Source organism: Lethenteron reissneri, chromosome 6, assembly GCF_015708825.2.
Source record: "Lethenteron reissneri isolate LAM-NWPU_2019-01 chromosome 6, ASM1570882v1, whole genome shotgun sequence".
In the NCBI taxonomy this organism is placed as follows: domain Eukaryota; kingdom Metazoa; phylum Chordata; class Hyperoartia; order Petromyzontiformes; family Petromyzontidae; genus Lethenteron; species Lethenteron reissneri.
Window position 1 is genome coordinate 10,208,367 of NC_083784.1, and position 27,771 is coordinate 10,236,137.

Below are 27,771 nucleotides of genomic sequence, written 5' to 3' on the forward strand. Positions count from 1 at the left end.
TTCTGTTTAGGAGGGCGATGTGTTTGATATATAATATTTTATATATATTTATATAATATTTTATATAGTGTAATCCCAATTGAGTAATTTGCAGATAAATTTCAGCATTTTGATGTTTGGCCAATAGTAGTCAAGTTTTGTTTTTAGCTATGGGAGCAAATCAGAGAACCTGCAGGAAACCCAGCAATGGGAGAACACGAATACACGCGTACACGCGTACACGCGTACACGCATACACGTATACACGTATACACGCATACAAGCATACACGTGTACACGCGTACACGCGTACATGCGTACACGCTTACATGCTTACACGCTTACACGCGTACACGCGTACACGTATACACGTATACACGCATACACGTATACACTCCACACAGTGGTGCATGAGTCTGGAGTTGAACTCAGGCCCTACTTTGTTGTGAGGCACAAGAGTCACCACTGCGCCTCCCGGCCACCCAATTATTGTTTTATTTTATTAGTAGATACGAATCACTCTCTTAATCCCCGATATGATGGATTATAAGTGATCATGGACAAGTGGTTTAATAAGCCTATTGTTGCCTCCGATCGGGTGGCTTATGATTCATATAAACACGTCTAAGCCACGGTCTCCATAATTTCACACGACTCTGACCTTATCGTGCGATGTAACCGAGGGCATTTGCAAATGTGTGGATTAGCACAATTGGCCACGTGTGGTGCGAAAGCAGTTAAACGTACGTGCGTACGCGAGTGGAAATATCTCACTCGGCTTAGGTTTCCCTGCTGCATATCTGGCGGAAACGCGGCACTCCATGTCGTTTTGCATGGCACGGTGACCTATCAGCGGAAGTCATCTTATCTCTAAACTCTGGTTGAACAACGCCGCCGTGTCCTTTGTGACATTGGATTCTCCCCCCCCCCCCATCCAATCGCGAGATGAGCCGATGAGATGAGCAGATGAGATCTCGTGAGATATGCCGATGAGATCTCGTGAGATGGGCCAATGAGATGTCGTGAGATGAGCCGATGTCCGTTTGCAAGTCTCGGCATCATCACGTCCGTAAGCACCCCCAGAAGGTGACGTCGCAGAACTACTTCTGAAGCCTCTTCGGTTGCCTCTTATGCGCACCTCTTAGCCTAGCCTAGGGCGGCTATGGGGCAGCCATCCCTACACAGCACAAGATGTACGCAGCACCTGCCTGCATAGGACTATAATCTGCTGGCAGGTGGCAATGTTGCCTCGTGGTTTTTTGCAACTACGTAAATTGCGAGCACATTTCCAACGTTGCAGCGTGGCGCTGGCGTCACGGAAACTTCGATGGCTCCCCGTGAAGCAGACGGGTGCAATATTTTTTTCGTACGGTTAAAACATTCGTGGCAGTATTAACCAGGGCGGCTTCTGGGGCTCGAACCGTGAACCTCTGCAACGAGTGTGGTGAGAGACTCACTGCTCGGCCCAATCAACAGCCAGACAGCGTGAAGGTCCGCTGAGTGAGCGGTGCCATCGCTGCTTCCCACCTGTTGGTGAATTGATGGCTCGTACGCGCCTGGCTCTGTTGATGAGTCCCTGGGTCTTGACTACCGGTCCAGAGATTGCTTCTATTGGACACCGGTGGTGCTGAGCCTTTGCACTCTCAGAGGGCCGTGCGGCCGATGGGATGGGTTCGAAATATGTCTCTTGTTTGTGTGGAGCTACAAAGGGTTGCAGGAGGCGTGCGGTCTGTTTTTTCTTTTTTTGACGGTTGAGATGACTAACACATCGGCTGAGCCGCAATGGAAAACTCCCCTTAATCTCGTAAATACCCTTGAACAGTGACGACCAGAGATACAAGCTCCAAGTTAGATTTGATCTATTCATTAGGACGTTACTCGATCATAAATATGGATTACACTTTTGCAGCCTGACCATGATGGCAGCGGAATACAAAGTGAAGATGAAGCAAACCCATTATCATGCAGCACGGGCGCAGAGGCGGATTGACGGGTCCCACAGAGAGGGCCGGCAAGGACAGGGGTCGTGGTCTCTCTGTCTCTGACTGTCCTCGTGTCTCTCCGTGTCTCTCCGCGTGTCTCTGCCTCTCTCCCCGTGTCTCCCCGTGTCTCTCCGTGTGTCTCTGCCTCCCTCCCCGTGTCTCTCCGTGTGTCTCTGCCTCTCTCCCCGTGTCTCTCCGTGTGTCTCTGCCTCTCTCCCCGTGTCTCTCCGTGTGTCTCTGCCTCTCTCCCCGTGTCTCTCCGTGTCTCCCCGTGTCTCTGCCTCCCTCCCCGTGTCTCCCCGCGTGTCTCTGCCTCTCTCCCCGTGTCTCTCCGCGTGTCTCTGCCTCTCTCCCCGTGTCTCTCCCTGTGTCTCTGCCTCTCTCCCCGTGTCTCTCCGTGTGTCTCTGCCTCCCTCCCCGTGTCTCTCCGCGTGTCTCTGCCTCTCTCCCCGTGTCTCTCCCTGTGTCTCTGCCTCCCTCCCCGTGTCTCCCCGCGTGTCTCTGCCTCTCTCCCCGTGTCTCTCCGCGTGTCTCTGCCTCTCTCCCCGTGTCTCTCCCTGTGTCTCTGCCTCTCTCCCCGTGTCTCTCCGTGTGTCTCTGCCTCCCTCTCCGTGTCTCTCCGCGTGTCTCTGCCTCTCTCCCCGTGTCTCTCCGCGTGTCTCTGCCTCTCTCCCCGTGTCTCTCCCTGTGTCTCTGCCTCCCTCCCCGTGTCTCTCCGTGTGTCTCTGCCTCTCTCCCCGTGTCTCCCCGTGTCTCTCCGTGTGTCTCTGCCTCTCTCCCCGTGTCTCTCCGTGTGTCTCTGCCTCTCTCCCCGTGTCTCTCCGCGTGTCTCTGCCCCTCTCCCCGTGTCTCTCCGTGTGTCTCTGCCTCTCTCTCCGTGTCTCTCCGTGTGTCTCTGCCTCCCTCCCCGTGTCTCTCCGTGTGTCTCTGCCTCCCTCCCCGTGTCTCAACGTGTGTCTCTGCCTCTCTCCCCGTGTCTCTCCGTGTGTCTCTGCCTCTCTCCCCGTGTCTCTCCGCGTGTCTCTGCCTCTCTCCCCGTGTCTCTCCGTGTGTCTCTGCCTCTCTCTCCGTGTCTCTCCGTGTGTCTCTGCCTCTCTCCCCGTGTCTCTCCCTGTGTCTCTGCCTCTCTCCCCATGTCTCTCCGCGTGTCTCTGCCTCTCTCCCCGTGTCTCTCCGTGTGTCTCTGCCTCTCTCCCCGTGTCTCTACGCGTGTCTCTGCCTCTCTCCCCGTGTCTCTCCGTGTGTCTCTGCCTCTCTCTCCGTGTCTCTCCGTGTGTCTCTGCCTCTCTCCCCGTGTCTCTCCCTGTGTCTCTGCCTCTCTCCCCATGTCTCTCCGTGTGTCTCTGCCTCTCTCCCCGTGTCTCTCCGTGTGTCTCTGCCTCTCTCCCCGTGTCTCTCCGTGTGTCTCTGCCTCTCTCCCCGTGTCTCTCCCTGTGTCTCTGCCTCCCTCCCCATGTCTCGCCGTGTCTCTTCGTGTGTCTCTGCCTCTCTCCCCGTGTCCCTCCTTGTGTCTCTGCGTCTCTCTTTCCTTGTGCCCGCACACAATGTCCGTGCCCCCTTAACCGCTTTGTGTCCTGGGCGGCCACCCCTCGGAAGCACGAGACACAAAGTGATCACTTGCGTGCTCGTTGTGGATCGTACCAGCGACAAAATGAATAAGCATACGAGACGCCTGTGGTAAAGTTCAGGACAGTACCGGTCACCAGATCTCGGTACAAATTTAATTCCTGCCCCCCGAACAAGGATACCAATTCCTGAACTGTCTGGGTCAAAGCTGGACAGCTGGCAATTCTATTGTGAAAAAGAGCTTCATAGCTCATCTGATTCCTCCAGAATAAATGCATATTCTGATTCTCATGATTCTATTGCAGCTGGTGCCGTGGTCATCAATGTGCCTCAAGGAGACTGATTTCAATCAGTACGTACTGCCTCCTATGACACGTTGATCAGAAACCCAGACATCCATGAAAACGAATTCAAGACAAGCCGGAGAGCGTGCAGAAAACAACACACAGCGAGATGCACGCTTGTAATGACATTGATGGAAGGAGAAACAAGTGGATTGAAAAACATTCGCAGGTTAATGAAATCATCCAATCGCTTGAGAGAAGTATGCGAGCTTGGTCAGGATGCGTGGTGGCAATCTGCTAACTACCTCGCCCGGTTTACAGGAGGGCATGGGTTAAATCCTGACCCGGCAGCCTGTTGTATAATTGGAGTTTGTGCGTCTGTCTCACCCCCCATGGTCGCGTGGATTTTTATCCGGGTCCTCCGGTTTTTCTCTCCACAATTCGAGTCAACGTGCATTTTGAATATTTTCCACGCGATAAGCCAATTAATTGGGGCTATCATTCGTGATAGCCAACTCGCTCCTGACAAAAGCAACACAGCTCAGGTCTGTGGCCTATGGTCGAGAACAGCGGCAGCGAAGGAAAGGCATGAAACGCCTCCCGAGAGCACTCCGCTGAGGAGACGGAGCGACGGGCATCGGCTCCGCGTGCGCTGCAGGCGCTAGAGGGACTGTCGAATCGCAGGATCGTGAGATATGGCGACGACTTGGGAAGGTCTTCATTCGGCATTGGATATGTCGTGGTTGACGACGATGACGACGACGATGTGATGGTGGAGTGCCGATGGCGCGGACGCAGACCCCCATTTGACGCCCGCCGTTAGAATTTACCAACTCCTCGTCGTGACGCCCTCAATTTTCCAAACATTCGGCGGGGAGGTGAAAAGTGCCGCCCGAGCTTTTGAAACGGAGCGCGGCACCCCCCCCACCCTTCCCTCCCACCTCCCGGGCAATGGTGGTTCAAAACAGCGGCTCGGCTGATTGGAACCAGCTCAAGGCTCAATTTACAATTTTGCACTGAAGGAAAATAGACGTGAACAGCCCACGGAACAACGTGTCTCACATGCGCCATCACGGGTTTTGAAAAGGAACCTTTGTCGTCGGTCTGCCCTTGCGGAAACAAACAAGTTCGTCTGTGCTGTGAGTCTGTTTGTTTTGGCTCCCCGAATCATTGGCAAGAGAGAGAGGATTGCAGGGCAGCGCTGGAGGGCGGAACGCGATTGTGCTCGGTCTCTAAAGTGGCGATGCCCCGCAGCCGGTTTACTCTGCACGACTGGCGAGAGAGCGAGTGAGAGAGTGGCTCTCCCGTGAAGCCGCGGCTGCTTCTTCTTGAGTTGCCAGGCCACATCTTAGTCCGCCTCTGTCTGACTTTAGCATCTCTCATTCCGCCACGGTGGTGCCCTGGCCGCAGCACCGCTTCTCAAGCCCCCGGGGGCAGGGGGGGGACTTGCGGCAGAAGTCGATTCGTGCCCGCGGACGTCGCGCGCAACAAACACGCCGGAACGCTTGCTAGGTGGCGCGTCGATGCACACGACAGTCATAACGACAGCCGCCTTCTGCCTGTGAGCCAGCTTGTGTCAGGCTAAGTGCACTTTGCACTTTAAAGCCACGTAAAGTGTTAAATATTCGTTAGCAGTAGGTCACAAGATAGACACAGGTGCTTTTGGTTGACTGACCGAGATGACTGGCAGATGCGCCACCTGTGCTCCCCTACTTTGCCAACTTGCTCCGTGAGCGTCGCTCCTCCGCCCTCCATTGTTGCTGGAGGGCGACTGCCTGAAACTGCCCAGCAGCATCCTCCACGAGCCTCCTCCACACAGGCCGATCTTAACACCGCTGGTACCGGTCATAGATAAGTCCATTCAGCTCCACGTCCTCCTTTACCGCATTTGTCCATTTCTTCTCTAGCACGTGCCGTGTCCCATTTAGCCTCCTCTATCCAGCCAAACAGGAGCTGCTTGGGCATGCGGTGGCTGGGCATGTGGGCTGCATGACCCAGCCAACGCAGCCTCACCTGCTGGAGGAGCTCGCTGATGAGACTGTGTCCAGATCTTTCAAGGATCTGTGAGCTACTCACAATTCAGCCTCGCTAAACCCAGGACGAATCGTAGGCAGGCCAGCCTAAATGTTTCTAACCAGTGTATTTGTTACTTTAAAGGGGTCCACGTTTTGCAAGCATACAAATGGGCGGTCATAACCGTGGCCGAGGAGACCTGGAGCTTTGTATGGAGTGACAGGTCAGGCAGCTTCCACACAGCACTACACAGCGATATGCAGCACGCACACACGCACACACACACTCGATCATTACATTCATACAACTCGCTCATGCTAAAATAGATTCCATAAGTGCCACGTGTGTGTGTGTATGTATGTTGAGCTTCTTTTGCTCTGTACGTAGCTAACCATGCTGATCGGAGGTGCGGAGGAAGGACAGCAAACTAAACACAAAAAGCTATTCTAAAGAAATTAGTTTTCAATCTAAATATTAAAGTGCATAGCTCTAGGGCGTCCTAATATTGGAAGCAATCAATGACAGATGACTGTCTATGTTGATTTAAAATGGTAGTAAGTGATTTTTCTCTAAAAAAAATACTTTTTAAGTAGTCATTTAGCTTAAACAGCTGAAAATTACACGGATATTTGCTATTCAGAATAATTCTGCCTAAAGCCTATAAAGTGGAGATTAAAAATATACATATTAAAATGAATACCCCCTGTACGTATATACAGTACTACAGTTTAATATGATCACATTGATCAGCATTGTTGGGAGACTGTACAAGCAGACAGAATATTGTTCTGTGTCGGCTGTTGGCTATGGTCCTTGATGCATTTTCAGGTCCATCCAGTCTTCTTGTCATTGTCACCGGCCGGGTACCAGGAGAGAGACAAAAGCCATGGGCACTGACGGCTTCTTAAACATCGAGATAGGTAGCCAAGTCGGTCGTCCTTTGTATATTTCTGAAAATTGAATTTCTTTGCAGACTTTTGCTTCTTCAATGTCGCGTGCTTGTTTAGTATTCACGTCTCCCTCCTGGCAAGCTGATGTGGCTCGCGCGAGCCACATCAGCTTGAGAGACGACCTTGGGGGACGCACCGATGAGGTTTTCCGGGTCACGGTGAAAGTTGTCTGGAAGAGGTCGTTTGTTTTCTCGTACTTTTCCACAAGTTGTCCTCGTGATGGTTGTAGCCGCCTGTGACTGCTTGAATTTACGAGTCTCGATTGGTAGGGGTTGTGGGGGGACCGCCACTAATTGGGTCGTGCACAAAAATATTTTAGACTTGGCAACAACACCGTGTTCATAACTTGTTGTGCATTCGGGTCACTGCCAGGGCCTGTTTCATCCTGAGGTCGACGGCCTCGTGACTCCTCGTGTTCTGAGCAGATAACAATGAGGCGTGCATTGATAGTGTCGGCTCACCGCGCCAGGAGACTTTTGAAAGTCCCATTGGGCCCTCGGGGGCAACGTTCGCCCGCCCCCCTATGCCTTGACGGAGCGATTCGCTTTGCGTTGATTTTTTCCCCCATTCCCAGCATGCATTGCGATGTCACCCGCAGGGGATACCCTTGCCCGCCTCACCGGCATGCCTCTCTCCGCTGCGTCTTCTGCCTTCAACCGCAAGGCCTCTCCGCGCCCCATCCCCACTGACAGCTACTCTAGCCTCCGGCCATTAGCCGGAGGGGGTGGAAGAGAGAGGAATGGAATTGATTGCCGATGGCATTCCAGCCTCTCGTGTGAATAATGAATGCCGTGTCTGGCAGTGCCACGCCATCGCGGTGTTGCGGCCGCACATGGTTTTTTCGCGAGCGGCGTGCGCTCTGTTAAAGGCACGCGTGGGCAAACCGCGTGGTTTCTGTAATACAGCAGCGGCATATTACCATTTTAAGAGTGTATGGTTATACACTCATAAAATGTCTGTTTTTATTTATTTGAAGAAAAATGGGCGATATCGTTATTTTTTATGCGTTTGTGTGTCGGTGTGTGTGGTGATTTTTGCCCTCCGTTGGGGCAAAGGTCAAACAACGGAGGCCAGAGGAGCGCCGGGTGGCTAAAATGCAGCAAGTTGGCAGAGTACAGTGTACAGCTTTTGCATCTACCGGTCAACTCAGTCAGCCAACCCATGGCACTTGCTGGGTCTGTCCCGATACCTCCTGTCAGCGAGCCTTCCACATTTCACGTGGTAGCCTCAAAGTGCACCTGGCCTGGCACAGGCACCGTGGTGACTTCACCGTCACTTAATGGCGAATGGCGAGCATTGGTATTGGTGCTTTTTGGAAAACTTGATTTGATGAAGGCATTGCAGGGTGCCTGACAACGTTTTCAATCGGTGCGTATATTTCCATCTCTGGCACGAATGAGAAACGGTTGCACTTGTGGCAGAGAGGGGGCCACGTGGACTTGGGAAAAAACCACAAGTGTGACACCGCATTGAAGTGAAGCGAGCGCGATTGGGCAGGACACGGCGTTGACCGTTGAAGAGCGCGTCGCTCGGGCGGATTGCTCACGGTGTGCGAGAGGGCACACGCCCGCGAGGATGCCCGCCACTGGGGACGACGGAGCAATGGGGGGTCCTGTTTCACGTGCAGCAAGCGCGGTGGACCGTGCCAATCGCATGGGGAGAGGCGACGACGCGGAAAGGCCTTCGTCCAGCCGTGCATAGACGACGGCCGTTGATGCTGCTGATGCGGATATTCGATTTACAGCTCCGTTGTCGAATTTAGAATTCACTCCTTAAAATGAAAAAAACCGAAGTCAACGCCTGAATGTCATTAAATAGGTACCTAAGCATTGTTTTTATTCAAGGCTTTGCTCACACTCTTCACCACCACCACCACCACTATCACCACCACATAGCTTTGGGTCTTCTGTTCTCTTGGTCACTAACCTCTGAGTGCTGCTGCACTGCAGTCCCGGTCTCCTGGCCTCCTCCTGCACCCTACACACGAGTCCCACCCATCACTACCTCCAAGTTGCCTACCCTATCCTCCTCCACCATACACACGAGTCCCACCCATCACTACCTCCAAGTTGCCTACCCTATCCTCCTGCACCCTACACACGAGTCCCACCCATCTCAACCTCCTCTGCTTCCTGATTGACATCCACAGCACTCTCCTGTCGTGTTCCATTCTGAACTTCCAAGTGGTTTACCTCATTCTGCTACGAAATTCCCAGCATCCTCTGCATGCACCTGCGCTCAAATGCCAGCGCTTGGACCCGCGCAGTGACACAGATATTTCTCTTGCCTCAAACTCCCATCTCTGAACACTAAAGTTGACCTCCCTGATGAAACACCAAATATCGAAACCATCTCAGAGTATGCTTGTGTTGAATCAGTGCCGCTGAAGACGAGCACTCCCAGAAGGCCTTTTGATCGATGGGATGTGCCAGAAATACTTTTATTTTTTTTTATGTGGAGAGACAGATACGTGACGGATGCGAATTGTGAGTTTATATATCATACCTCTGCTCTCTGCTCTCCCAAAGTGGCGTATAGAGAGTCCATCAAGCAACTCGCCGTGACAGCGACACGCCACCGCAGCCTCCTCGCGAGCGGCGCTGCTTTACGTCACGTCACTTATCCCTGGCAGAGAGAGCGGCTTGCGCGGCAAGCGGACTGGAGCGAGCTTTTGTAACTCGCCCACCCACCCCGCTTGTCTGCCGTGACGCCAGTGGGCCTCATCCGCCATGCGTCACCCTCGGCGCCGGTTCACCCCGGTGCTCGTCAGCGGCGGCGGCGGTGGTGGTGGCAGCTGACGTGTGGCTTCATTGATTCTTCAACTGTCCCCCGTCTAAGTTTTTTGAAGGTCGGTTTTAACTAAAGGAGGAATCGATGGCAGCGTCCACGCAAGCGACACGTTCATAACAAAAAACATGTCGACTTGTAAATGCGTTCGTATTTTCCTGCCCAGTTCTAAAACAATTTGGGGGATTAATTTCCAACCTTTTTTACTCCTGATACGTTTTAATTAAGTCACCGACTCGCCAGATTTTTTTTGTTGGTTTGACGAAAGCGTCTTATTTGTAACACGGCGAGCTCGTGCCACGTGACCCAGTGATAACCTTCACTTGAAGTTGTTCTACTGTTGAAATACCTCACGAGGATTTCCCTTCAATTCGATATCTTCCAAAATAATGTCATATATTTGTGAAACACACTGCCTCACGGACATTTTTTTAACATTAATCATGATTTCTTCTGTTTTTATTTTTTGTTCTGACTGAATTGCATGCGATAAAAAAAACTGGATCCAATTATCGTTTATCATTCCAGAATGAATGACACCATCTTAGTCCTTGACCTTTTTCCCCATCCTTTTTTACGAATCTAACAATGAATGTCACGGATCTCAATGCGTGTGGGGGGCCCTGCGTACTGCACGACACGAGCCTGCTTGTTAGTGTATTGCTCGTATGCCCGTACAAAAGTACATTCGTACGCCCGTAAGCTCGTATGCTCGTACGTCCGTACACCCGTACGCCGAGCACGGCCTCACCAAGTCCCATGACACTTCTTCAGGAGGGTCCTGCCAAGTTTTTTCGCACTAGGGGGGAGATGTCACTGCTGGGTGGTTGTCCCAGTTGAGTAGTTTAGCAGGTAGTTTGTCAGCGTTGTTGTCTTTGTTCCGGTCCAGTTAACCATCATGGTGTTTATCTGCATGGCAGAGCATGGCATTGACGGCCTAACAAGGCCCACTCGGATGGTGAGCCCAACCATAAATTAATCGATTTCCTCCAACGATTATCGATTCGATTACACGACTAATTGTATAACACGAAAACACTTTCGATCGATGCATTTCCCCCCCTCGTGTGTCGCTGGACGGGAGGTGACGGTCAGAGCTTGGTGACAGTATCGGCCGCATCACGACGGGCACGGATTGTCCACCACTATCTATCTTAAAGGGGCCGGAATAATCGGCTGTAAAAAAAAACGCAACTGTTACAATTTGTTGATAGACGTAATTCATTATCTCCAACAGGATGCACGGCTGTGCATTAATGCCTTTGAGGCCTCCTGGGACAACCAACGACCGCGTGTGTAGCGGCTGCTTTTTTTTATTCAGTAAAATTTTTATCGCAGCAACAGCCAGAGGCTTCGTGCAGCTGGAACGCATCGTCCGTACACCTCCATTTAAGGACCGAAGCACGAGGAGGAATTCTCCACAATTCTCGCTGTCGCCTGTTGGGGCTGGTTGTTTTAATTACTGGCGAAACGTCACAGTAGTCGAATTATAAATGTTGGGTGTTCAGTCTCCAACACACAACCGGTGTACGTTTTGTTTACATAACAAACCTTACTGATTGCCTGTGTCGAGTGGTGGTGGCGGGTTTAATGACACATTTATACTTACACCATCTAACCCAAAAAAAACTCATTTCTATACACCGTGTATAAAGTGGGCATTCATATTTATTAAAACCCCCCTGTGCCGAGCGGTTAAAGCCTTGGCTGAGTAGTGTCCACGGTACATATCCTGCATGCATTAAGATCAGACTCAGAATCCATAGGTAGACTATAGAAATCCGATGAGCTATGAAGCTCTTTTTCACAGATGTCCAGCAAGGGGCACGGGGTAAGAACGTTACAACAATACAAAAAAAACCGATAAATGTATGAAAGGTAATTAAATCACAGAAAATGTATTAATTAATTTTATAAGTTCTAATTCCAAGCTTCGTCGGTAATTACAACAACCAGCATCATCAGATGACAGCCAGAATTAAGCAAGGCAGCATAACAACAGCAAAGACAGTCCAGGACCACAGCAAGACAACAACAACAACAACACACAGTCTCTCAATAAAAATTGCACTTTAACATTGATGTTACCCACCTTCGCCCCCCCCCATCCGGTGGCCGCTGCAAGAGCGAGAGCTCTCTCTCCATGTGTCTCAGTCTTTGTGATTGAACGGGCACAATCGACCGGCTCGTTCACACGCGGGCGCCAGCGCAATGCGCTCCATCCCGGCGTCGCTTTTCACCGAAAGCTCCGGCCATCGATGCCTGCTGGTCGGCCCTTGGCAAAACGTCGGAAGTTCCACATTTCCCACGGCGGGGGTCGGCCGTCCACGCAGTAGACCGGCTGCTCGTCTCACCGAAACCACGTGGGGTGTGATGGTGATGGGTAGAGTCGACGTTCAATCGGGCGCCTTGGAATAAGGCGCGGCATACATCGACATGAGATAAGAAGATAACGACTGTTTTTTCTCTGCTAAATATAATACTGTCAACTATTTTTTATTGTTTTACCAGGTAAGGCCCACTGAGTTATGTAGCTATTTTTCAGAAGCGACCTGACCAGAAATGATAGCTCAACGAAGTGGCTAATCATCCCGTGGAGATTCATAGCAGCCAAATACTCTAATTGAGTGTTTATAATTGTGGAGGGGAAGACCAGAGGACCTGGAGAAAAATCCATGTGACCATGGGGATAGAGACATTCAAACTCTAAATATACAGGCGCCAGGGTCGGGATTGGGATCGGACCCACAACCTCCTGTATACCAGGCGAGGTAGTTGTCATCTCGCCACCGTGGCACCAGACAAGGATTTGAACTCCATAGCTCTAATAGCCTGTGACCTGATCACCGGGAGTGTGCCCAATCTCATAGGATCTCGGAAGCTACGTAGGCTTGAGCCTGGTTCGTGGTTGGTTGAACGGCCACCAATGCATAACACAGATGTTATAGGCTGCGGCGAGGCTACCTGGTCATAAGAGATCTAACGTTTATGCTCCCACCTTCAACAATCCGCAGTGAATAGCATGGCGAAGTATGATAACAACCCCCGTGGCCGACACGGTGTGTGTGGGTAGACCTTGTACAGCAGCGCACTGACAAAAAGGCCGAACACTCTCGTTAGAAACAAGTGCTGTGGCCAGATGTATTGTACGTATCACCACGTAATCCTTTGTTACAGACATTGGCCAGGTATATTATAGAATTGGTTAAATATGCACGATGCGTGGTGGAAAATCGGAACGTGACCCCGATGATCCATTACAGCCCCCGGTCCAAAGAAGGTCAGTGTCCATTGGGTGCGTCTCACCTCTCTTGATGGTTCCAAGCCAGTGTGGGAAATTCCACAATTCTATGGTGAGAGCCAGTATCATTGTCATCGCATTTCTAGAATTGATCAATAATTTCAGGCTTTCTGGCCACTTTAACGAATCTACACAGTTCATCAAAGTAACGTTAATGCCACTGTGAGAAATGGAAACTAGATAATAATAAAATTGTAGTGTTTTAGACGTTGTGGGAAGTGTACGGTGGATTTCATATAAAGAGGCTTGTCCCCACAATCAGAATGTGGCTACTGGGCAGAGCACGATCCCATGGGTGTGTGAGCAAGGAAGCACGGTGACTTGACTTCATAATCGTGAGTTAATGAGCACAAACATGGCGGACCCGTTTTGGTCCTTAATTGGGAAAACATCCACAGCGAGGTTGCTCCCTGCTGGCAGAGCGGAGCCACACTCACGCCGGCACCGGGTACTCCTCGTGCCTCGTGTAGGGATGCCTCCCACTGGTGGTACCCTAGGCTAGACCGATGCAGGGCGAGGGGGGAACGGTCGAGATGAGGTGTGATGCTGCCCGGCGCTCTGAGATGCTGAGGCATTTAAGCCCTGTGAATACAAACCCTTACATTGCGTTTTCTCTGCACGCCCTGAACAATGTCTGATCGACTGGTTTGTTATTTTCCAGCAGCTGGAGGGAGAGGATATCCCGAAGGAGCGAGCGCAGGCGGGGAGGGCTGCCGGGAGCACGATGAACCCGCAGCTCACTCGCCAATCTGCCTCGCATTCTGCAGCAGCAGTGGCAGCAGAAGCAGCAGCATCGCCATCCCACATTTAGTCACCCCTGGTTTGGCACAGCCCCCGTGTCTCACAGAGCACTACCTCCGCATTGACGAGTCTCCGCAGGAGGCGGAGAGCGAGGAAGGTGACCTCCGATTGAACAGCAGCGGCGTTACCTCCACCGGCACCGGCGCCGTATCGGCATTCTCGTCGCGTGACATTTTGAGTTTGGACAAGCGAGCGGAGGAGAGCGGCATGGGCTGCACGCTCCACGGGAGAGGTCCGCATTGATTGGACGGCAGCCATCGTCACGCCGCTGCGCTATCGCGGGTCGTCGTGGTGAGCGAGCCGGCAGCTGCAGCGCGACCGGGTACAGGCCCCACAACACTGAAAGACGACGGCGGCGGCCCTCCGCTCGCCGAGGCGTCTTCACCCAACGGGCAGCGTCGTCCAGGTGTCTTCCTCATTCAGAACAACCGGTTTATGTACATTTTATGGATGATTTGAAGATGGACAGAAGGAGGTAAGGACATCAGAATTAAAACTTAGACCGGGAATTTGAGCAAACAGAACGAAAATCTTGACTTAAAGTTTTCGTGACTGCAGGAATTCATATTCTTTGGGTCTTTCCTTTCGGTAAAGTCACGTCGATAGGTTTGTTATTTTCTTTGAACCTATCTCTGTGACTTTACAGACAGAATGAGACGTTTTTTCTTAAAATATATATACAGATTTTGAAGGTGTGCGGTGAGTGGCCGTGGTACGAATCGTGAGATTCCCGGGGCGAAGTCGGCGGAGTCGAGGCATTTGGGCGGCCCGGCCGAAGAGAGGAGAGTGGTTGGCGGGTGGGAGAGAGAGGGAGGATCGCGAGGCCCCTGTGGATTCGGTTGCCTTTGAGCATCTTCATCAGAAACGGCGACAAAGTTCACCTCGACGCCTTGAAACAGGGGCGGATATAGAGGCGGGGGGGTCGCGGACGAGGAGTCCTGAGGAGCCCACGGAACGCCACGCGAGGAGCGGCCGTGACCGACGCGTGCAGCCATGTCCGGCGAGGAGGAGACCGTGGACCTGAGCTTCCTCACCGAGATGGAGAAGGAGTCCATCCTGGGCGTGCTGCAGAGGGACAAGACGCTGAGGGAGATGGAGGCGCAGAGGGTTCGGTGAGTCGACCCGATTTGCGTGATTCGCTGAGACCGCCGTTGTGTACTCGCGTTTTTTTTCCGTTTCATTAAAATAGTTCACCTGGAACGTCGCTTGAGATGGAACTTCCCGTTTACCAGAGGCATCCAGAGAAACCGGGGTATCCTCAGAGCTCTGTGATCGTGACCGCCAAAGCACATGCAGGGCATCCAGTTTTGATATGCCTGGGAAGCCACCACGGTAGAGCCACCAAAGTAGAGCCACAGCGGTAGAGTCAACGTGCTCACACAGGTCGTCATCGGGCTTGTGGAGCTACGTGGCGGGTAGCAGAGGACAGTGCAGGAAAACTGCATTGCTGTCCTGTACTTGGCCAGTGGAGGGGCGTGGTTAAATCATTCCCACGAGCCCGCACGGCATGAGGGGAGGCCCCCGTCCAGCAGTGGATTTACAGAAAGGCTTACACGTGGGAGCGCTTTGTAAGCGGCCCACGTGGGAGCTGTCCACACTTAGGGAGCCACCCCTATCACGTCCACGAATTGATTCTTGTTGTCTCATTTGCACCGTGCATTTTCCCGTTTCTGCCATTAGCCGAGAGGCAGCATTTGCATATAAAAAAATTCGTATAAACGGTTAATGATCGTTTATCATTCTGACGCTTGTGACCATAACACGGTCAATTGTTTTGCTGATGGGGAAACGCTTTTGCATTTCCTCTGCCAGTCCAAGTCCCAGAGCAGAAAGCAGCAGCAAAGCATTTAAGTGATAAACATTTCTCGGTGTGACCGAAAAAAAAACCCTTAAATTTTTAACGGTGCTTCAAACCCGCTCCGGTCATTTGCAAGGGCTCTCTCCTCACTCACATGTAGAGCATTTCACTTTTATTGACCATCTCGAGGTGTCCAAGCTGCTGTGGTGTTGCCACCTCGCGTGGCACTCACTCGAGAAATCCCTGCTCTGAGCCTTTGTGGCGTGACCCTCTCTCTCCGTATTAATGTCTCTCTTCCCATTTGCACAGATTGGAAAAGCCGCACTCACCTGACGGAGCATAAAACTAACACTCAAGGGCCATACCGCACAACAATAACGATGATAATAATAATCGGATATAATTTTGCAGCGAGGTGTAATAACAAGCGGTGCTTTACAGACACGGACCGGATACCTCTGCGGTGTAGAATGTGGACTTTTACCATCCCCAAATACGAATCTCTTGAGGATGCTGCTGCGCTAGCTTGAGACACGAACCCACCATGTTGCCGACACTCCATCTGCTCCGTGGCTCCATCTCCGCACGACCCACTTACCCCGCCCCCCCACCCCACAGCTTGGTGCCCATCGCTCTCATCCCCTGCGCCGCTCACCGCAACGCGTCCCGCTCGGCCACGGGCGGCCCCCGGGTGCCACGGCGGTCTCCGTGACCGCCGCCCATGTCTTCGGACCCCTCCGGTGCCGTTGTCTCAGAGCCGTGCCGTGAGGCTGTCGGCGCAGCGGTCCTCCCCCCGCTCGAAGCATCCGCGGCACTCGCGGGGTCGGGTTTATCCCGCGGCTCGTCAGGAGCTCTTAAACCGCGGGGGAGCGTGTGTCCCACCGGTCAGATCAGGACCACCGCAGTGGCGAGGTGTTATCTACCTCACCTGGTATGCAGGAGGTAGTGGCTTCGATCCCGATCCTGACTCTTGCCGTAGATTTGGAGTTTGCATGTCTCTCTCCCCGTGGTCGCGTGGATTTTTCTCCGGGTCCTCCGATTTCTCCCCTCTAAATTTAGAAACAACATCACACCTAAATTTACACTGCGTTAGGCTACCATTTGTGGCCAGGTCGTTTCTGCAAAAGAGCTATATAGAATGTGGTCCTTACATGGTAAAATATATATATTGATGATAAAGATTTTAAAAATAAAAGCGTAGCACGGTTTTATCCTGGTTTTGCACTCCTCCCATCTTTTCCTGTCCACTCCGGCGTGGTGAAGCACGCTGAACATAATCTGCAGACGTCGCTCGGTCCTTGTTACGTAGCGAATGGACCATTGGCGCATCGTACGTGCGCCCCGGCCTAGTTAGGATGCTCACGTGTGGCGCGGTTCACAACGATCAGCTGTGACGGCCGCTCTCAGAGTACAACCTTCGTCAGCCGCCCTCGAAGCGGCAACAATCAGCAAGGGGGGCGGTGACGCGGTTCAGCAGTGGCCCAGAGCTCTTCGCTTGTCACAGAGGTTCACGGTTTGCAACTGGCAGGCCGCGCCTGGTTATTACTTCGGCGGTGGGCGTGGCAGTATTAACCGTGAAATACCACATACCGTTGTGTGCTGGCGTCAAGATCCGTATTGGCCAAGTACTAGGATTTACAACGCCAGTTACTCAATTTGGGATCACACAGCGATATTGCCCCCAACTGCGAAACTCCTGCGGACTGCGTATGTGAGACACTGCGACCTCGTGAAGATAGTCCTGCGCTATTACTGTATTGTCCTATCAGCTTGTCAGGGAATGGCCTCGGCAGATAAATGACCGAAACACTTTTGCGGTAGATTGTACGCAGAGACGAAGTATCCATTCTGAACCTTCGAAGGAAGCAGTGCATCACCCCGCGTTAAGCAACGGAAATTGCGGAAGGCGATATCCAGCACCCCCAGAATCCACACATTCGGGGGCGCTGGACTTTCTCAGAGAGCTCCGCTCCATGTGAAATGTTCATCACACGGCAGTTCCCCAAATCATATTAATCTCTTGCAGCTGGAACATAGCCACTTGAAGTGAAACCCCGAATCCATACAACGGGGTCATTGGTGATGGAGCTGACACCATCAACTCGCCGCACTTGGGAACACAGTTGAAGGTCATGCCACGGGCCGGAGGCCACTTTCAATCCCAGGATGTGGATCGCTACCCTGACGCGCTTTAATAAAAAAGCAGTTGCTGACCACAGGCCAAAAATGTCGAGCGGCCAGCAATGAGCAGCGCTGAGCCACGTCGTCCCCCTGCGCTCCCCCCCCCTCCATGCACTCGCTCGCTTGTGATCCCAGGCGGCTGCGCCGCGAGCTCGAGCGCCTGCGCGAGAAGGGAGCGGCCCGGGGCCAGGGCCGCGGCCAGCAGGCCCTGGTGGCCGTGCAGTCCGCTGGTGAGGGCGTCCCCGACGGGAGCTGCGCGCGATGCCTGCAGCCCCTGGGCTGGGCCTGGCTGGCCGGTGGGGACCTGTGCCCCGCGTGCCTGCAGCGCGTGTGCCGCGCGTGCCGGGTGCCCGCCAAGGGGGGGGGCGGCGGTGCGCGCGCGGGAGGCGGCGAGTGGCAGTGCGAGGCGTGCCACCGTGAGGCGTAAGCAGCCGGAGGCGCCCACTCTACCCCTCTCTACCCCTCTCCTCTCTGTCGTGACGTGGCTGGACTGCTAATCCCAGCATGCACCGCGTGTTGTGACGTCTCCCAGCATACACCATGTTTCGTGTCGTGGTTGTAGTGCGGGCTCCCAGCATGCACTGCGTGTCGTGATGTGGCTGTACTGCTCGTCGCAGCATGCACCGCATGTTGTGACGTCTCCCAGCATATACCACGTTTCGTGTCGTGGCTGCAGTGCGGGCTCCCAGCATGCACTGCGTATCGTGATGTGGCTGTGCTGCTAGTCCCAGCATGCACCGCGTGTTGTGACGTGGCTTTATTGCTAGTCTCAGCATGCATCGCGTGTTGTGATGTGGCTGTAGTGCTGGCTCCCAGCATGCACCGCATGTTGTGACATGGCTGTAATGCTAGCTCTCAGCATGCACCGCTTTTCTGTGACGTGGCTGTAGTGCCGGCTCCCAGCAAGCACCGCGTGTTGTGAAGCGGCTGTACTGATAGTCCGAGCATGCACCGCGTGTTGTGAAGTGTATGTAGTGCCGGCTCCCAGCATGCACCGTGTGTTGTGACGTGGCTGAAGCGCCTTCTCCCAGCATGCACCACGTGTTAAGAATGTGGCTGTTGTGCTAGTTCCAGGTTGCTTGTGTTGAACCAATGCTGCGCACCAAAAAGGCTGTGTGACTGATGGGATGTGTATGAAAATACGTTTTCATTTGTCGAGAGACAGATATGGGAAGTAGGCGTGTTTGTGAGCTCATTCATCTAGTTCATCAGAATGGTCTGGGTCGATTATTACATCTGTCTCTGTTTAGCACGGTTGTCTATGTACGGTGAAAAATAATTTTGAAACTGAATCTTGCAAAAGCCACTAAATCTGAATTCGAATCTAAACAGAACGTGCCTCGTGCCACACTTTCTAGAATAGCAGTTTCACTGTAATCACACTCAGTGGTGGGAACTTGATGGTAGTGGTGGTGCCCGCCGTGGAACCTCTCTGGGCTGTGGGGTCACGCTCACTACCTTTTAGAGTATTTGGCTTCTATAAATTGATGTGCCACATTGTTGGACTATCATTTTTGATAGCCAGGTCGCTTCTGCGTTTCACAACGTACACAAACCCGTAGGCTTTCACGACCAATATTATCCAATGTAAAAAAACCGTGCCAATTAGTTACTACTTCAGCACACCGGTGTGTTAGAGAGTAAACCCACAACATAAAAAATTCGAGTACTGTGACGTTCCGTTGGTGATTACAAGCAGCTTCAGAATCTTGACTTAAAGCTTTCGTGACTGCAGGAATTCATATTATTGGGTCTTTCGGTAAAGTCACGTAGATAGGTTCAAAGAAAATAACAAAAAACTACGACGTTTCGCTCGCAACACATCCTGCCTCAGCAGCGGGAAAGCTGCTGAGGCAGGATGTGTTAAAGGTTTGAAATGGGTGTAGCCCAAGGGTCATAAGCGACGGGGTGGGGCTAGTGATGTTGAAGTGAAAAATTTGCATGTAAATGTAAGATCGGAGAGCTACCTCCACGACGACGAAGCTGCGGAGGTGGCCATTGCATTGTGAGAGATTAGCATGTCAATGTAAGATTACAGAGCCACCACCACATCGAGGAAAACGAGCAACGGTGGCTGTGTTCGTGAGACATTTAACCTGTTAATGTTAGACTCGAAAATAAGGTAGGATGTAAACATCACAGCCAGTTATGACTTAAACTGGTTAATAATGTCCTTCCAATGATTGCTCAGTTTGTACCCATCTTCTCGGTTGAAATTGTGTCTGTGTCTATATATGGATGGCTTCATGACCGAATCTTTGTTGATAGCCAGTGGGCTTGCAAAGTACCCTTGTCTTAGAGAAATCAATTTCGTGTGAGCCCACCACATTAAAACAATGATCAGCCACGGCCGAGGTATTGGTCCTACCGTGTTTCAAATCTGCCTTATGTTCACGAACACGGTCCAAGACATGTCGCTTAGTTTCCCCAATGTAACTACTGCCGCAGACACAGCTTAGTTTGTAGATGCCGGGGTATTGGATGTCAGGGATCACATCCTTCACAGATGGGATCAGATCACAAATTTTATATTCTGTGTTAAATCAAACCTGGATTTTGTGTTTGCCCATGATTTTGTAAATATTTTTTAGTGACCCCTGCTATGTATGGCAAGGTGATGGTTTTGATTGGGTCCTCAGATGGTTCTTTCCCAACTGTTGGGGTGATAGCTTTTCGGATTGTGTAGTCTGAATATCCAGTCATCTTGAGAGCTTGGTGTACATGTTCCAGTTCACTGGCTAGGCGATGATGGTCAGAAATACATCAAGCTCTATGGTGTAGAGTTTTGAGGAGGGAATTCTTCTGGCATGGATGGTGGTGGGAGTCAGGTTTTAGGTAGGCATCCATATGGGTGGCTTTCCTGTAGACAGTGTCCAATACAGCTTCAGAATGTGCACACGCAAAATTCTCCTCAAGCTCGGCTGGGCTGAGCCTGGCAGAGTGCTTGGACGCGTGGCCACCACGAGCGTAACAGGTGTTATAGGCTGCTTGCCGGGTTGCTGGGGTGAGCAACGGAGAGCAGTGCAGACAAGTCCATTGTCATGCTGTACTGCGGTTCAACGATCTATCCATAATTCCTTCGCCAACCCGCCCTGACCAGCATGCTGAGATGTGTCCGAGCAATCCCTGTGACGCGTACGGCGGAGGGAGGCTCTCATCCGGTAACGGGTGGACACCGGGGGCTGTGCGAGGATACTCGCTGAAGGAGGGAAGCGATCCGGCTGCATTAGCTGACCGTGAGATCTGGCTGCGTTGGCTGACCGTGAGATCCGGCTGCGTTGGCCGATCGTGTTAGCCGATCGTGTGCCATTGGGTAGGAGGGTGAGGATCCGAGCAGAGAGGTGGCAGCACAGGAAGGTGGGGACACGGACCGGTTGTCCCTGCACGCACAGGCTTCCTGCCCTCTCCTCTCGTGTACTGAGTCGGTGAGGCTACAGTGTGCTGTGAGAAAGGGCCAATTCTTGCCACCTGTTTTTCATTTCTCAGGCCACGGTACCCGGTGCCGAGTGTCATGCTGACTTTGTGGTTCTGGTGAGGAAACGTGTTGTACCCGAGTTTGAAATGCCGGAGAGCTTTGAATGGGCTCGAGCGGCGGCGCCGTAATTTGCGTGCTGCACCGGGGACCTGGCGAATCCCAGTTCAATTCCCCGGTCGCTGCTAACGTCAGTGGCCAGTGATACCTCAACTATTCCTGGGGCTACCACCTGCATCAAGCCACTGATGAGCAGCGTGGTGACGCGTGGCCAAACAACCCCGAGTGACAACGGCACAGGGAGGGTTCTCAGCTTGTCGTGGAGCCGGTGGGGGGGGGGGCCGTGTGCACGAGGAGGGTCCCAGCGCCAAGCCCCATTCGCTCCGCTCGTGTTTTTAGAAAACGGCCGCTCCTTGTGATCCCAATCGGTGCACTGTAAGAGCACGGGGCGCAGCGGTGGCTGCAGCATGTGATCGATGTGTTCTCAATGTTGTGTTTGTTCCTATTTTGTACGAATTAAGGACCCCCCACCCCGGCTGGCATCCTCTTACCCGGACAAAAAACACAAACAGCCTTAAGCGGGAGAGCAGCTGTGAATCGTCGCCTTTTTGGAGTTTGCCAGAGCAATCCCAAGGGCACGTCAAGGCAGCCCTCTCCGGCTTCACTCTTGCTGCTCCGCGGTGGCTCGTTCACAGAGGCGGTTACTGGTGTAACTCCCGAGCACGGGCTGTCGAGACGGCACCAAGGCCTCATATCAGCCGGCTCCTAATATCCACGAGTGGAAAACGCCACGTCCTGTACACCTCTTATGGCTGTGGCTGCTGCTGTTGGTAACAGGCCTGCTCCAGTCTAACAGCGGCCTGGAAAATATTTGGTCAGAAATTAATTTTGGACAGCGCTCAAATTTTGTCCTGAACCCAGTGTGTTGGGAATTCCACATAAACCAGTTACGGCCGTCTTACCACAATGCGTTATTGATTTTATAAACCCTAACGTGATGCTAGGCATAGTCAACCCCGCGACTGGGATTTAAACACGCTTCCTTCCGATCGTGATTTAAGTGCTCGAGCCATAGAACCTCCCGGCCGTAATGGGGCAGATTAATAATTAAACAGAATAGTTTTAAATTTACAGTCATGTGTCCACTCACTGCAGGATGAAGACTGCCCTACACCATGTCCATCGTGAGGATTGTTGGACCGTACTTCGCCACGCCGGTCAGTGAAGTGGGGGTGCCCAGGAGCAGTTCAGATGTCGTGATCCCAGTGGAAGAACACGACGATTCTGCAGCTGCGATCAATGGCACGCTCTGAGAGCGCTACGTCGGGCTCCAGATTCGTACGCTGAACGCAGTCTATGGCAGCTGCGTATTTTGAATACAATGACGGAAATGTAAACACAGGCCTCTGTGTGTGTGCGCTACGAACCCGGTGACTCCAGTTCGATTACTGCTCAGGGCCAGCATCAGCGACCAATACCTCCACCGGTCCTGGGCCTCCTCCCCTAGGTCGACTCAGCTGCTCGGGAGACAAAGGCGGCCAGGCCTGGTGCTGGCCACCCAACCCCTCGTGTGCCGTGACGGCCTTCATAGGTGCTCGCTAACAGCACTTGCCCAACAGTCTTTTAAGGCTATATGAGGGATCTTTGTTTTTGTATATGTGTGGGGGGAGCGGTTGTGTAGCGGTTAGTGCACTGCACTACGAACCTGGCGACCTGGGTTTGATTCCTGCTCACGGCCAGCGCCAGCCACAATTATCTAACCCGGTCCTGGGCCTCCCCTAGGTCGACTCAGCCTCAAATTAGTACCTGGTGTGGTGTGTAAACATCGCCATTTGGGAGACAAAGGCAGCCGGGTGTGTTGCTTGCCTCCCCTTCCCTCGTGTGCCGTGCCGGCCTTTGTAGGTGCTTGTTAGCAGCACTTGTCCCAACAGTCTGTTCAAGGCTGTACGGGAGATCTTTGTCTTGTGTATGACGGTGTCTGCTGTTCAGGAATAATGAAGAGGTTAGGTTTTCTGGCAAGGAACGTGGAGCGACAACAGTGTGACCGACCAGAGGGCCAGTTCACAGACAGCCGGTAAGGTGCTCCTATCAAGATTTGGTGGCAAATTGGCAAACTTTCCACTGTTTTCTCATTCAGGTGGCACTATGCCACACAGTGCATCAGAGCGATTTTCTGCGTGCAATTTGTATATTGTCTCCCCCTGTTCTGCATGGGTTTCCTCCGGGTTCTCCAGTTTCCCTCGCACAGCTAAACACAAACTCAACCCGTAGAGTGTAACCGCGGTATTGGCCAAACATCCAAATTTCGAAAAATTAATATCCCATTACAAAATTGCCAATTCATTCTGTTCGTCCTCAACTCTCCTCGCTCTGACGATCCACTCCTCGCAATCCCGCCGGCGCACTTCACCGCGCTGACCGCGACGGGAGGGTAGGGAGATCCTCGGGTACCCGTGCAGCGCCCTCCGTGGCACGGGCATTGAGAGAGATATTTTATTTTATTTGCGACGTTGACGCCGACAACCCGGAGCGGTGATCTCTGTCACGTGCGGTTCCTGCTGGACGGGCGAGGAGCAGGAGACGCGCCGTTTGAGGGCCGTGTGCACTCTGCATGCCCCTGTACATTCTCCTAACTAACAACCGTGATCTTCTGTTTAGTCCAGGGCAGCCCTCGCTGAGTCTCAAGATCTTGTTGATCCACGTCGGGATGTTTTCCCAGTTGATTTTTTTCTAAGGAAATGTTTCGAACCCATTTTGCCGTACCGCCTCACCACACCAGGATTTGGCATTTTTACAAATAATCTCGGCTATTCCACAAACCCGCTGGATCACAAGCATGCTCCTGGCATAGTGTGCTGGCCTAGGCATGTAACCATGTGTCAATGACAATAATAATAATACGTGATTGTAGGTTTTGATTATTATTGGTGGTGCAATGGTTATCACACTGTGCCTAGGAACCTGACTTCTTGAGTTCGATCCTCGGCCTCAGGCAACGTCAGTGGGAGTGGTATCTGAGCCGGTCTCCGGGCTGCACACTACTACATTGACCAGCGCGGTGAAGTATGGCCAAGCAACTCCCCCACGACCAACCGACTTGGCGCGAGGAGGCCTTCATCAAGCATTAGACTCGTAAAAGGCTAAAAATATATAATTGAGTTAGAACACTTCTTACCCCAGAGAACCTGGCGGAGTGCGAGACTCTTATACAGGAGGACTCTGTTCAGCCTTGCTGGGATCGTGCAGTGCGCGGTGAGGGTCAGCCAGGGGTGCCGCGGTATGGTCGGGCCACGGAGCCTAGGGCCTGGCACCATGTGGTGCGCATTGTGAAGAAGACTTATCTTCCATTTTATTCATTTTTATATTTTCATTTTTCTTTTCTTTCAGAAACTCATCCTTCAGTGTGGACGCCTCCAACGTAACACAGCGAGAGCAAAACGAAACGTACACGATGCCCACCCGCAGGCATTTGCCTGTCAAACCACGCGTTCAATCTGAAAAGTCCACAAACAAATGATGACCCCTAGGGAGAGCCTCTCTGAGTCTCCTCAAGAGGATCCTGGATCTGGATTTGGTTGTTTGGCCAACTGCATGAATGAGGAACACGACAAGCAGACAATACTCCCTCATTCGCACAGTTTGTCTCTCTGCGTGAAAAATACAAAAAGCTTTATTTTCGCACATTCCATTTGGCTAAACGGCCTTCTGGGAGTGCATAATTAAATGGCAGCATTGGGTAAAAACAAGCAAGTATTTGGCTTCTATCATGTCCACGTGACGATAAGCCACTTCGTTGAGTTATCACTTGTGGCCATATAGCTCATTGGTGCCTTACTATTATTACAATAAAAAATTAATAAATAGTAAACTCTGGTCTGTTTTCGGCATTCAGGATCTCATTTGCATAGTCAGGCTTGCTTGAGCCTATGCTGTTGAACTTTGCACTCCTATCCTGCTTTTGTATTGTTTGCTATAACTTTCAAATCCCATGCCCCTACTGGACGTCGGTGAAGCAGAGCTTAATAGCTCATCAGATTCCTCCAGTGTAAATTAAGCTTATCATTCTCAGCAGGACCCTCTTTGTCAGATATTGGTCCTGATATCATACACAGCTATATCATACGCAACTCGAAATAATGATTAGCGTTGCAGTGGAGAATCTAAGTAGCTTCATTCTCCACAACGATGCGGAATGTTAGCAAGTGTTTTTTTTAATGATAGCATGTATGTACATCGAGCTTCTTTCATACCGTACGATGTCAACCACGCTAATCGGGAGGTGCGGGGGAAGGACAACAAACTCATGCCTGTCCACCCAGATGGTTCACTCGTATTCTTGTACAGGGAAATTGAGTTTTCAGGTCCGTACGGTGTGCAGCCGTTTCAATTTGGCTGTCTATTTGTTTGTGTTTCTACCTTGTGATGGGACTTTGTAGGATGGACGTTGAGATTTATAAGGGCACGGGGTGACCAATACGGTTTGAATTAGTCTGTAATAAGGTAGGGCACTGATAAGGAGTTGACAGGTATATAAATTAAACACTAAGAGTAGTTCTAAAGAAACGAGTTTACAATCTAAACCGGAGAACCGCTACGCACAAATAATCCTTGCATCCAATCCATTCAATCATTTGGAATCCTGAACCCATGACTTTACTGCCATCCCCTGGCCATTGCCCACCCCAAGCCTATAACGCCTGATATACACTATGTATGTACGTTGACCTTCCATCGCACCGCACGTAGCCAACCGTGATAATCGTAGATGCGGGGTCGCTCATCCATATACGAACCAGGCTCAAGCCTGCTTAGCATCTGAGGTGCGACATGATCGGGCACGATCAGGGTCATTTGAATGTAGGGCACAGTGGTGCGGAATTACCCAGACAGCTATAGGAGCATGCGCATTGTAGCCTCGCAGGGCACCACACATAGCACATCGGTCAGTGGTTCACGTTGAATGAGCTCAATTTGGTTTCCCAGTGTCTCATTCCGCAAATGAATGATGTGCGATGGGATGCGTATGCTATGTGATGTGTGATGTGACGCATTGTGTGATGTGATGATGGGACACGTGATGTGTGATGAGATTATGTGATGCGTGATGAGATGATGCGACGTGTGATGAGATGGTATGATTTCACGCACGATGTGACAAGTGATGATTTGACGCACGATGAGATGGTGTGGCGTGCAGGGAGATCCGCACCGCCTCTGGGGAGTGGTTCCGCCAGGCTCGTGCCGAGCGCTTCTCATGCGCAGCGAGCGATGGCAGCGACATCGTCACAGCATCGCTGAGACGCCGGCAGAGTGAGACCCACAGCATCGCAGCATCACCATCACACCATCACCATCACACCATCACACATCACACCATCACACCATCACACCATCACCCCATCACACAATCACCCCATCACACCATCACGCCATCACACCATCACACCATCACACCATCACACAATCACCCCATCACACCATCACACATCACACCATCACACCATCACACCATCACACAATCACCCCATCACACCATCACCATCACACATCACACCATCACACCATCACGCCATCACATCATCACCATTACACCATCACCATCACACCATCACCCCATCACACATCACACCATCACACCATCACATCATCACCATCACACCATCACCCCATCACACCATCACACCATCACGCCATCACACCATCACCATCACACCATCACCATCACACCATCACACATCACACCATCACACCATCACCCCATCACGCCATCACATCACACCATCACACCATCACCATCACACCATCACCCCATCACACATCACACCATCACACCATCACATCATCACCATCACACCATCACCCCATCACACCATCACACCATCACGCCATCACACCATCACCATCACACCATCACACCATCACACCATCACACATCACACCATCACACCATCACCCCATCACACCATCACGCCATCACACCATCACACCATCACCATCACCCCATCACACATCACACCATCACACCATCACATCATCACCATCACACCATCACCATCACACCATCACACCATCACACCATCACCATCACACCATCACTCACAGCATCACCATCACCATCACACCATCACACCATCACCATCACACCATCACTATCACACCATCACACCATCACACCATTACCATCAGACCATCACACCATCACCATCACACCATCACCATCACACCATCACCATCACACCATCACACCATTGCACCATCACACCATCACACCATCACCATCACAGTATCATACCATCACACCATTACACCATCACACCATCAGCATCACACCATCACACCATCGCCATCACACCATCACCATCACACCATCACCATCACACCATCACACCATCACAGCATCACAGCATCACACCATCACACCATCACCATCACACCATCACACCATCACAGCATCACAGCATCACACCGTCTGGTATAATATTGTCACACGCTCAGCTAAGGCGAGGCCTCCTGCTGAGCAGCTGTGATCCCCTCGTACGACTTCTTGCGTTTTATCCGGGACCGCTGTTTCCTCTCCTATGGGAGACACTCAACGTTCAAATGGCCCAATTCAGGACCTTCCCAAAACAAAAGAGCGTCACCCATGCCTAACCCTAC

The 27,771-nt window shown here is 51.9% G+C and overlaps 1 protein-coding gene across 15 annotated transcripts in view; it reads left to right on the plus strand.

Moving 5' to 3' along the window:
* Positions 1–27,771, plus strand: part of LOC133354903 (synaptotagmin-like protein 4) — an 84,230-nt gene that overhangs the window by 32,211 nt on the left and 24,248 nt on the right. For 9 of the 15 annotated variants that reach the window (XM_061572150.1, XM_061572089.1, XM_061572169.1 and 6 more), the window contains 3 exons: positions 13,524–14,775; positions 17,778–18,065; positions 26,312–26,424. In XM_061572150.1, the coding sequence (XP_061428134.1) occupies positions 14,657–14,775; positions 17,778–18,065; positions 26,312–26,424 (520 nt within the window). In that variant the 5' untranslated portion in view covers positions 13,524–14,656. Of the gene's footprint in view, positions 1–9,488; positions 9,623–13,523; positions 14,776–17,777; positions 18,066–26,311; positions 26,425–27,771 lie in introns of all 15 variants that reach the window. The other 6 variants (XM_061572160.1, XM_061572097.1, XM_061572143.1 and 3 more) reach the window with 4 other exon arrangements.